Raw genomic sequence first — 10,471 nt, 5'->3', positions numbered from 1 at the left:
CCACAAGTTTTAAATGTCCCATCTAAAAAGAAAGGAGCTGGACAAAATTTTATCTTGTCAATTAAAAAAAGGGCTCTGTCCTGCCTGTTCGTAGACAAAAACACCACCAAATTCCTTTTTGAAACTTTTTATTCCCTCCTTCCATCACAGGTGTTACATGTTGAAACCCACTTAAAAATCTATGATCTCCCTTTCCCGAGCCTTTCTCATTTAACCATCAACCTAACAGACAACAAATGTCTAGTAAAAAAAAAAAAAAAAATTGATACCAACACAGGGGAGAAGTCATCCAAAAACTTTTTGAGACGACAACACACGGAAAGAAAGGGATGTGGGGTTGTTATTTAAATAATGACACGTGTTAAAAATGTCATGCTAGTTTTGTACACAGATTGGAGGAGGGGGCGAGGTGTACTGAACTGTATGGAAGTAAGCTATAGAGTCAATATTAACAAAGTATGAACAAGACCAGTGCAAGCAAAATAGCGGACACATTTATATTCGGGGTGTGTGTGTGTGTGTGTGTGTGTGTGTGTGTGTTGGCGGCGAACTGCACTACTTCTCTTCGCACCACTGGTTCTCTTTGCGCACCTGCAGGGGGTGACAAATCCAAGGCGTAAGCGTTTTCGTTTGCAAAATTAGGCAAAAAAATGAAGCTGTGAGTGTGCTAGCTTTTTACCTGGGCCTCTTCCTCCTCTGTGAAGTCGTTCTTGATGTTGAAGGTCTTGCGGATCTCCTCGGGTGTTTTGCCTTTGATCATGTTGGCCACTGTCTTGCACGTCACGTCCAGCAGACCCTTGATGTCCAAGTAATTGGCCGCCTGATCCAAAGGAGGGGAAATGGCAGAATATTAGGAACAGCTATGGAAGTTCAATGTCAAGTAGTTTGAAACTTGTTGCCCGACAGAATTGCGACATTTGAGTTATGGCCGTTCCGAGGCGAGGATGTTTGTAAACAAGCATGTTCATATTTCACTTCGTGGAAAGTTTTATTTGCCAGCACCTCTTGTGAAACTTTGGAGACATGCGAGTAGACCGAGTGAGCCGCTGTGCCGTCACATGACGACGACATCACCCTTACCAGAATAAGTTCGAACAAGGTCCCTTGGTCCACTTTGAGGAACTCCTGATCCCAGACGGGGATGTCGTCCGTCCTTTTCTCCTTGTTCTCGTCGTCCTCGGGGGGAGGGGGGTCGTCCTTGTGGTGGGTGCACCACTGGATCACCTGACACGTGCGATATAAAAAATATAAACAACAAAACGGCTAGATCTAAAAATAGATCTCGATGCATTACCTTCTTCAGAATGGCTGCATTGACATTTGGGAGCGGCACAGGGTCGTCGTCTCCTTCGTCGTCCATCCCCAAATCTGTCAATTCACAAGCGCCATTAATGCGTTACATGACCAAAGGTTGTTGAAATGATGAGTTGACAATGAAAATGATAGCTTAGCGTTACCTTCTAACATGGTTTTGATGGTGACTGATTGCTTGGCAATTTCCACGTCCACTTCGAAGATTTCCCCATCAGAGCTCTGTAACTTTATTGTGGGCATTTTCTGAAACAAATACATTTTGGCGATCCTCTATTTTAATGCGTTTTTGGTTTATCATCATCACAAGACTTTCAAACAAGTCAAATGTAAAAAAAAAAAAAGGCAAACATTATTGTTTGCACTGTTAATTTAAAAAGTAAAATAGAAAACTGAGCATTTCCAGTTTGCCTGCTCGAAGCAACCGTTCGCGTCACATTATCTCTTCAGACAAGTCGGTAAGTTTTGCTCCGAAAACGGCGAGCAGAATTTCAATTTCGCTGACGTTTATGAGTAAAAACAAAGCTACAATTTGAGTTCAATTTAACGTTCAACGATGTCCTCGTTGAAGAATAACAGCGACAAACGCCTGGCAGCTAACAACCGTTTAGCATCCTGCGTCGGCGATGCTATATTGCATTTGTACCGATTGAACACATTCAATTAGACTCTCATAAGAACATGAAATTCTGAATTTTGTCACAATTTACGATGCTCACAGCAGAGAACCGGGTACAAAACTGTCATAAACAGAGCAGGTTGAATGGGCTAGGCTACATTACTAAGCTAGCTCACAAAAGGCCTGTTCGCAAACGCAAAGTAAGACGTCTCCGAAGAGAAGGTCGATCCGAGCCCAAATCGTGTCCGGCTTACGAAATAATTCTTTAAACATACCGCGAATGTGTTTATTCCAAAACCGCAGGAGGAATTTTATCTTTTGTTGTCAGTTTTAGCAGGAAAATTGAGGGGTCGAAGACGCTGGTGTGTGCTGCTATGGCGCTGGCGTTGTCAGTTACACTGGAGGGGAGGGACGGACCAAGCACTCGTCGGGGCTGTTTATTTTTTATTGATTTTCAAACATGATAACAAATGTTAAAATAGAATTACAATTTATTTTGAGAACTAATTGGTGTATTCATTGCTACATTGCAGAAGGGAATTCGTAATGCAATAATGAAAATATATATATATGTTTACGCGGGGTTTCGTTAATAGATTCCGGGTGGCAACAAATTTGTATAGCATAATAGTTTGGTTCCAATTTATGGACAACATAACATGGGCATCTCTTTTTAAACTACAAAAATACCCTTCACTGTATAAATTATATTTAAATTCTGGAGTATTGATCAAGAGCCATATTCCACAAAGACATTTTATTTAATTTGACCATTTCCCGTGATTAAGTTGGTTGCCTATTCTTTTCAGCAGATTGACTAGGATTCACTTTTTGCTGAAGTTTCCAAAGATTTCAGAACCAAATTGCATTCACACAAGGTAAGCAAGCCACCACACACAAACATATTTCCGAGGCCATCAATTTATGGCAACAACACTCCAATATTTCTCAAATGTGTAAAATGATTCAGAGATAAAACAAGATCACAAAAATGACTAGTAGCACTGTCATGTCATGAAGGAGCCCACCTTTATTGTTCTTCACGTCTCTGTTAACTTTTTGGTTAAGTTCAGTGCGTTGATGATCTTTATACACACACACACACACACACACACACACACACACACACCTTCACGCATTCGACAAGACACCTCAGGTAAAACCTTGTTCTCTGGACCGTTATTTTTATAACAAAAAGAAAATGTAAATATTGTCTTCATTCGTCTTCATTTTATGTTACATTTCTCAAGATTTACAAAAGTGCAAACAGATTTTCCCCATCTCCTCAATATATATTTTAAGGTTTATATATGCTATTTTTTTCCTCCATTGTCAGTACTAACTATCAAGTGAACTTGATTGATTCATTGATTTTCCTGGTGAGATATTTCCTAATGCAAGACAAGTCCTCAGGAATTCTTAACGTGAGGATTTATGGCACATCTTTTGGTCCTTCCACAGACGCACACACACACGCACGCACGCACACACACGCATTTCTTGCTAAATGCTTAAATCGGTTGTTGTGTGAGGGAACAATGTGTGCTGCTGCTGTGTCCTCCATTATGTACGAGAGGGGTGGATTTTCAAAGCAGGTTACAAGAAGTAGTCTGGGGTGCGGCGAGTGACGTGGGGCTCCCCTCTGCGAGGCGCTGGGTCAAACTGCAAGCTGTGGGAACAATTTTTTTTTTTTAAAAAACACCATCACTCTTTATAAAAAGGGTTTTGCAGATTGCATTCACGACACTAACAAGGAGTATTTGAGGGTGTCGTCCAGCTCCATGATGGCTGCCTGGTTGCCGCAGCGATAGCAGTAATTGGGAGCGCTGAATATCGTCACCACGTTCCTCTCGTGGCACCAGTTGTAACCCTGAGGGCAAGCGCAAATTTATAGTTAGCCTTCAGGCGTTTCCAGCCAAGTAAGCATTTCTAGACTGACCTCCATGACCAGCTGGTGGGCGCGAGACACAAGCGTGAGGCGGTTAGCGTGGTTGAACGTCTCCGAGATGTCCTGGCCAAAGGTGTAGCCGGCCCCCCGCGGCGAGATGCCCCAGCCGCCGCGGTCGTCTGGGTCTGACCACAGCAGGTCGCACATGGGACCCTGAGACATCGAATATATAGTCATTAAGGCCTCAGAAAATATATTTCAATATTATTGTTTTACCTCATGAGGCACTTCCTGTAAGCGATCGAGCGCCCTAATATGGTCCAGTGTGTCAATCGATGGTGACAAACCGCCGTGAAGACAAAAAATCTGGGGGGAAAAAAAACCATCTCTGTCTTTTCTTCCAGCATCAACTTATGGATCCATCCCACTAACTTACCTGAGAGTCGACCAAGGCGGTGAGCGGGAGGTAATCGAACAGGTCAGTGAAGAACTTCCACACGTTGGCGTTGCCGTACTTGCGCAGACACTCGTCGTAGAAACCGTACACTTGTGTGATCTGTCTGCTTTCGTGGTTGCCGCGCAGAATGGTGATACGCTCCCGGAAACGAACCTAGCGTACAAACATGTATCGAACATGCCATCGACGTCTAAGAAAAAAAAATAAAAAATCGTAAGTATTGTACGAAGGCTACCTTAAGTGCTACAAGTAAAGAGACAGTCTCCACGGAGTAGTAGCCCCGGTCCACGTAGTCGCCCATGAACAGGTAGTTTGTGTCAGGTGATCTGCCGCCAATTTTGAAAAGCTCCATAAGGTCATGGAACTGGCCATGCACGTCGCCGCACACCGTCACAGGGCATCGCACCTCCTGTACGTTGGACTCCTTCGTCAGGATCTCCTTAGCCTACATAAAATAGGGAAGATGTTATTTTGTTGTCGCTACTACATCACTGGCCTTAACCGCCCGAGTGAAGCAGTGGGCAGCCGTTTTAGAAATATGCATTGATGCTCCAACCATTTTAACCCTAATGGCCCTTTGAGGTTGAACCTCAACTTGAGGGGGAAAAGTGCAGCAGTCAGCAGCTTTTGTCAGCTGCGCCGGCCCCGAATTAACTCTCGCGCCTATTATTTTTCATTGACGGTGGCTGCAATGACTAAACAAGAATGTCACATATAAATAGAAACCATGTGACATGCTGCTAAAAGTGAAAATAAGCGGCACACCTTTACTCCACGTAGAGGAAATAAACATTCCCAACCGTTGCCCTAGTAACACAAAGCGAGTCCGTGGAGTAAAATAATGCTGAAGTAAACATGATCTTTAAAAGATTCCATTGAACAAGATTCACTAAATGTAAAAATTGTAACATTTCACTTTCCAAGGGGAAGATTATTTTGAAATCTAGAAGTAACTGCAAAATGGGAGCTGTCAGTAGCACAAATGTAAATGAGCCCTGTAACATCAAGTCCCTGCCTCAGCAACAAGCCAGTGTTTAAAAGGTCAAAGCCGCGTTGCAGAGTCAACAACTCTGCTGCACGGCCAGTAACCAAGCAAAACCAGATCAGAACTGGAAAAAAAAAAAATCCAAACTAAAAGTTGTAATAAACCACTCAATTTATTATCTATTTGAAAGATACCAGGCTAGAAGAGAGTGTGTGTGTGCTTGATGGTGAAGGGCTGGGGAATTTTTATTTATTTATTATAACATCCTCGGGATGAAAAAAATGTCAACAAATCTGTTTCTTTTAGTTTAAAGATCCAAAGGAAACATAAACGCGTCACATCTTGCGGACATAAGAGATACGGGTCCCTGGTTTAAAGTCCCTTGTTGACCCAGTGGGTGCCTCCCACTTCGGCGGCGGGCCACACGCCCACCAACAAGCCGGCCATGCGACAGCTCTTTCCGCCGCCCTGAGAGGCACGTAGGCCCGGTGAAATACGAACCGATGACGCCATTTTAAGAACGCCAGGAAAGCAGCTGACGGCGAGACGCGCGACAAGAAATCCGCGATGGACTTAACTAGAAGCGGGCATGTCAAGAAGAATAACTCACCTTTTCGCACAAATTCTTCACTTGTCCCTCCGTGAGCTGTTTGCATTCGTTTAGCTGCTCGATCCATTGATCCAGCTCCTTCGTAAACGCCTTTTCGTCCATTTTCTGTGTTTATGCTGAAGCGGGGAAAATAGGATTGATGGGGATGGACGGGGGGGAAGCGTCGGATGTTCTCGTCTTGTCTCCCGCAGTTAAGCAGACTGCGACAGCGGCTGTCAGTTGCTTGTTTGTCGGCACAGTTGGTGGCGCCGTCGCGTCGTCGTCCCCCCCCTCTCTCTCTCCCCGATGTCAGGAGGAGGCGACGCTTACTGGGTTCAATTAAAAGCGCGTCGAGGAGGAGCAAGAGAGGAGGAGACGTCAGATGGAGATCCACCCTGCCTGCTAATCTCTCGTAAACGTCCGGGTTTAAGCATCATTTACAAAAGCCCGTCAAAATAAGAGCAATTGGAAGACTTTTTATTTGATGCATTCGAGTGTTTATTATAATATCACAACCGGATAATAATAAACGCTTGCTGTGGTTTAATTTTAAATCCAAATTGAGACGTCAGCAAACACAGCGATCATCATCGAGAGCAGATCCAGCAGATAGAGCTGTGCATAAGGCCATTTTTGAGGAGAGGTGACCTTTGGGGGTAGTAGGGGCTTCTGTAAAAAACGCCATCAAAGCTCCAGCAAATATAAACTACCGTTTCATCTATCTTAATCTTTCCTCGATGGAGTTTCAAGCTATCAATAGAAAGCCCAAGCGTTTAGCATGACGAGAATGTGGGTCACATGGAGAGGAGCTCGTCATTTGAACCTTCAGGGTTCCATTCAGTTCAAACTGTTGCCTCCTGTCAAAACATATGAAGAAAGTATTTCCGGAGTTTGTGGAGAAATTGAATGCTAACGCTAAAAACAATGCTAACGACAAATCAACGTACAAATAAATAGAAATGTCTCATTTTCGAACAGCACAATCATGTGTTTTATAAGGAGGCAAAAGGCTGAGATCTTTGATATTTTTAAACCACCCTGAACCATACAATTGATCACTTTATCAATAAATCATGCCAAATATTGTTGTGCGCTTATGGCACATGTGCGTCATTAAAGGGGAAGGGCCTCTGCCGTCAGTCAGTGACGTCATCACATAGAGTGAGCCTGCCAGACGCTTGTTTTGGGGAGAGTTAAAGAGAGAGAGAAGAGAAAAAAGGAGAAGAAAAGGGGAGGGGGGGCTTTCAGCGGAAGAAATACACCGCTCGTCAATCGATTGATGCGCCTGCTTTCGTTGTATATACATTTTATTTTTTTCAAATTTCAGTAATGTCCACCCCGGCGAGGAGACGCCTTATGAGGGATTTTAAAAGGTACCGCAGTACATCCTTTTTTCTGTTGGCGTGCTAACGGGGTTAGCCGATCAAGCTAATACCAGCTAACCTAGCTTAGCTCGAGCTACCGGCGATTAGACCGAACCCAGGCTGGTTTTTTAAGATCATCAGATGTCCATTTAGGTGACATACTACGGCGTTTGTTGTTGAATTTGGGGTGACACTTGAAAGTATTCATCCTGTTCCAACCGAGGCGAGTTGTTTCGTGGACGCCGCTAGCTAGCGCTGGTGCGCCAGGCTGTTGTTTTTGGTTGATGAGATTAACATTACAGGAACGACCAACCGAAACCAGTTTAATTGCTTGCCAAACTAACCATATGGGATTTTGTTCTGTTCGATCGCAAGCAGCAATCGGTATCACATTATTAAAATGTCATGCTAATTTGCGTAGCATCGTGGTTTATATTCGAAAAATTCCCCAAGGGATTTATGCTTTTGAAATGGCTGAAAGTGGCAATGGTTCTTATATAGTCGCAATCTGTTGTCTTGCACCAAATGTCACCCTTTGTGTTTGCACCAGTGTTAATTTGGATAGAAATGTGGGATACAGGTGAGGGTTCGTGGTTTTAAAATGGCAATCGTAGAATGACCCTTAGTCACAAAAGAGTCTCAAAGAACTTCATAGAGGTACAGACACATCAGCAACTTCGCCTGATCTCAACCTACATCAGATGTTAGTCTTATTTATCTTTGTGTGTAGTTGGAACAGAATAAGAGTTCATTTAATAAACGCCCCAGGTTAAGACACCTGACCCAGTTGGTTGATGCAGATCCTCCTTAGCAACGCCACCGGGAGAAGTGGTCCGTTTCAGATCTTGCCCAGGTCAATTGACACAGATTCCAGTCAGCTTCAGATTTGATCGTTGCTCCTAAGCCCCCTTCTCATAGCAGAAGAGGAGAGGGAAGGATAGTGGAGAAGTGGCAGTAAAACAGGCCAAATGTCAAAGGGTAAGGCAGAGCAAGGAGCTGCTTTCAGACTACATGAGGTAACCAAATGAAAAAAATAAACGCTATAAATTTCGAGTTGTAATATTCACTAATCTCGCGGTGTGACGCCTCGATAAACTGACATCATTTTATGGACCCAACCACGATTGTCAGAACATCCAGAAGTGCTGCTAGACACTGTTTGTCTCTTTGCCAGAGAAGAGCTCGGGGGAGCTTATGGTTAATGGGGTTAATTGCAGTGCGTCGGGCGTTCTCGCACGCGCACACAGATGGACCTTGTGTGGAAACTCTGATCAGACCTGATATTACTTCCACACTTGGCTTAATCTATAGTGTTGCCGTGGCGACCAAACATTAGGTGTTTAAGATTTTGTCTTTGTCCCTTACAAAATGTTGTATTGTAAAAAAACTTTATTCTCCAGGTTATATAATCAGATATTTTAATGGCATAACAACTTTATTGATGAGGGCTTTTGTTTGTCGTGTGCAGACTTCAAGAGGACCCTCCCACCGGTGTGAGCGGAGCGCCTTCGGAGAACAATATCATGCTATGGAACGCTGTTATTTTTGGGTGAGTCACGTGCTTGTTCTGCACCGCCCTACTGTTCTTTCTCTTGTTATCCCGCCCGCCCGGCAACCTAGACGTGTGATAATAAACAGTTAAGTCATAGTGGTGGTTGCCGTATGTTTTTGCTGTCAACAAAGAAATCAAGCATTCCCGATGACTGATTTCTTATGTCTTTACAGGCCCGTCGGCACGCCATTTGAAGATGGTGAGGTCCTATATTTTATACTCTTTCATGGGCATGGTGATATGTGTTATTTATATATAAATATGGTTTCGTTTTTGCAGAATGTGGCTTTTCTTTACCAATAATGCTTGTCCTAAAAAAAAATGTGTATTTTTAATTTTGTAGGAACATTTAAGCTTCTGATTGAGTTCTCAGAGGAGTATCCAAACAAGCCTCCCACGGTTCGCTTTGTATCCAGAATGTTTCACCCCAATGGTAAATAGATTAGCAACACAAGTATTTCTAAATTTGTTGCTCTTAAATGTATTTTTTTTTTTTTTTTTTTAAAAAGGTCATTTTGTTTGGCGCTATTTTGACTGTTGTTCCCTCAGTGTACGCAGACGGCAGTATATGTTTAGACATCCTCCAGAACCGCTGGAGCCCCACCTATGACGTGTCGTCCATACTCACATCCATCCAGGTGGGTGCCCTCCTAACCCATTACACTCGATGATGTCACAACCACTCATTCAATTTCATTTTTGTATAAATTTTTTTTTTTTTTTAGTCTTTGCTAGATGAGCCCAACCCCAATAGCCCGGCAAACAGCCAAGCGGCGCAGCTTTACCAGGAGAACAAGCGCGAGTACGAGAAACGAGTGACAGCCATTGTTGAGCAGAGCTGGGTGGACGTGTGAGACCCCAACCAAGCACCCCCCCCTCCGCTTCCTCTCACTCACACTCATTTTACCTCGTGTGTGTGTGTGTGTGCGTGTGTGTGCATTCGCGTGCGTTTGGAGATGCGCATATCACAAGAACTCAACAAGTGCCACCCTGCACAAAAAAATAATCTTAAACTACGGACGTTATATCAAGAGTGAGGCGGAATCATGTTTTATTTTTTCCTTTTTTTTTTTAAAAAAAAAATGCATGTTGTGAAATAAGTTATTGCTAACAGAACTTGTAATATATCTTTGTTTTTTGATTGATACACTGAGTGTGCTGCTGCTTGGTTTGTTTGGAAATGGCAGTTTTATGACCAAAAGCTTTCATTTTTTTGTATTCCGCACAGCAATGGGTTTCAAAAAAGCCTTTTGATTGGATATCATCTTTCATTTTTTGAATCTGTAAAGAACAATCTGTGAATTTAAGATGAATCTTACAATGATGGAGGTTTTTCCCGCCCCGGGGTAGAAGAAGAAGCGCCTTCAAAGGACAAAGTGCGGTGAGTCAGGTTAAGTTTGTATTCTGGGTGGAATTTTTCTTCTCGGATGCAAAAGGACAGAAAGACTTGCCGGAAATCCTAAAAAAGCAGTCACTTACTCCCTGTATCCAAATGAAAAAGGTCGGGAAATTAAGAAAAAGAAAAAGACTTGGCGTTGTGGCATCATGTATGTAGGATTTGGCCCAACTGAGCAGAAGGGACGTTACATTTGTCAAAGGAAAGTATACTTATAACAATATGCTGTATAAAAAAACATAATAAAACACATTTTTTCCAGACGATTTTAGTCATTTGTGTGTTTGCTCTACCCAAATGATTTTGAAGA

At 43.1% G+C, this 10,471-nt stretch overlaps 3 protein-coding genes across 5 annotated transcripts; 1 reads left to right on the top strand and 2 right to left on the bottom strand.

Annotated features, from left to right (window-relative positions):
- Window positions 1-111: 111 nt before the first annotated feature.
- On the bottom strand, window positions 112-2,363 carry skp1 (S-phase kinase-associated protein 1). Its single transcript, XM_085936037.1, has 6 exons — window positions 2,206-2,363; window positions 1,458-1,557; window positions 1,295-1,368; window positions 1,081-1,224; window positions 680-820; window positions 112-591 (listed from the first exon to the last, which is right to left on the bottom strand). The coding sequence occupies exons 2-6, from the start codon at window positions 1,552-1,554 to the stop codon at window positions 556-558; spliced, it is 492 nt and encodes a 163-aa protein (XP_085792163.1). The 5' UTR covers window positions 1,555-1,557; window positions 2,206-2,363; the 3' UTR covers window positions 112-555.
- Window positions 2,364-2,942: 579 nt separating this feature from the next.
- On the bottom strand, window positions 2,943-6,440 carry ppp2cab (protein phosphatase 2 catalytic subunit alpha b). The gene is made up of 7 exons (XM_085936034.1): window positions 5,871-6,440; window positions 4,511-4,720; window positions 4,255-4,428; window positions 4,095-4,184; window positions 3,870-4,031; window positions 3,682-3,800; window positions 2,943-3,599 (listed from the first exon to the last, which is right to left on the bottom strand). The coding sequence occupies exons 1-7, from the start codon at window positions 5,970-5,972 to the stop codon at window positions 3,527-3,529; spliced, it is 930 nt and encodes a 309-aa protein (XP_085792160.1). The 5' UTR covers window positions 5,973-6,440; the 3' UTR covers window positions 2,943-3,526.
- On the top strand, window positions 5,721-10,424 carry ube2b (ubiquitin-conjugating enzyme E2B (RAD6 homolog)). Of its 3 annotated transcripts, none has more exons than XM_085936039.1 (6): window positions 5,721-5,847; window positions 8,682-8,762; window positions 8,939-8,964; window positions 9,109-9,198; window positions 9,315-9,403; window positions 9,491-10,424. In XM_085936039.1, the coding sequence occupies exons 1-6, from the start codon at window positions 5,828-5,830 to the stop codon at window positions 9,617-9,619; spliced, it is 435 nt and encodes a 144-aa protein (XP_085792165.1). In that variant the 5' UTR covers window positions 5,721-5,827; the 3' UTR covers window positions 9,620-10,424. The 3 variants fall into 3 exon arrangements, with proteins under 3 accessions (XP_085792165.1, XP_085792164.1, XP_085792166.1); XM_085936038.1 differs by lacking the exon at window positions 5,721-5,847 and adding an exon at window positions 6,486-7,222; XM_085936040.1 differs by lacking the exon at window positions 5,721-5,847 and adding an exon at window positions 7,274-8,229.
- Window positions 10,425-10,471: the final 47 nt, after the last annotated feature.

Source organism: Syngnathus leptorhynchus, chromosome 17, assembly GCF_054491065.1.
Source record: "Syngnathus leptorhynchus isolate UIUO chromosome 17, UIUO_Slep, whole genome shotgun sequence".
Classification (NCBI taxonomy): Eukaryota; Metazoa; Chordata; class Actinopteri; order Syngnathiformes; family Syngnathidae; genus Syngnathus; species Syngnathus leptorhynchus.
The sequence above is the reverse complement of the archived record's forward strand: the minus strand, read 5'-3'. Positions and strand labels throughout refer to the sequence as shown.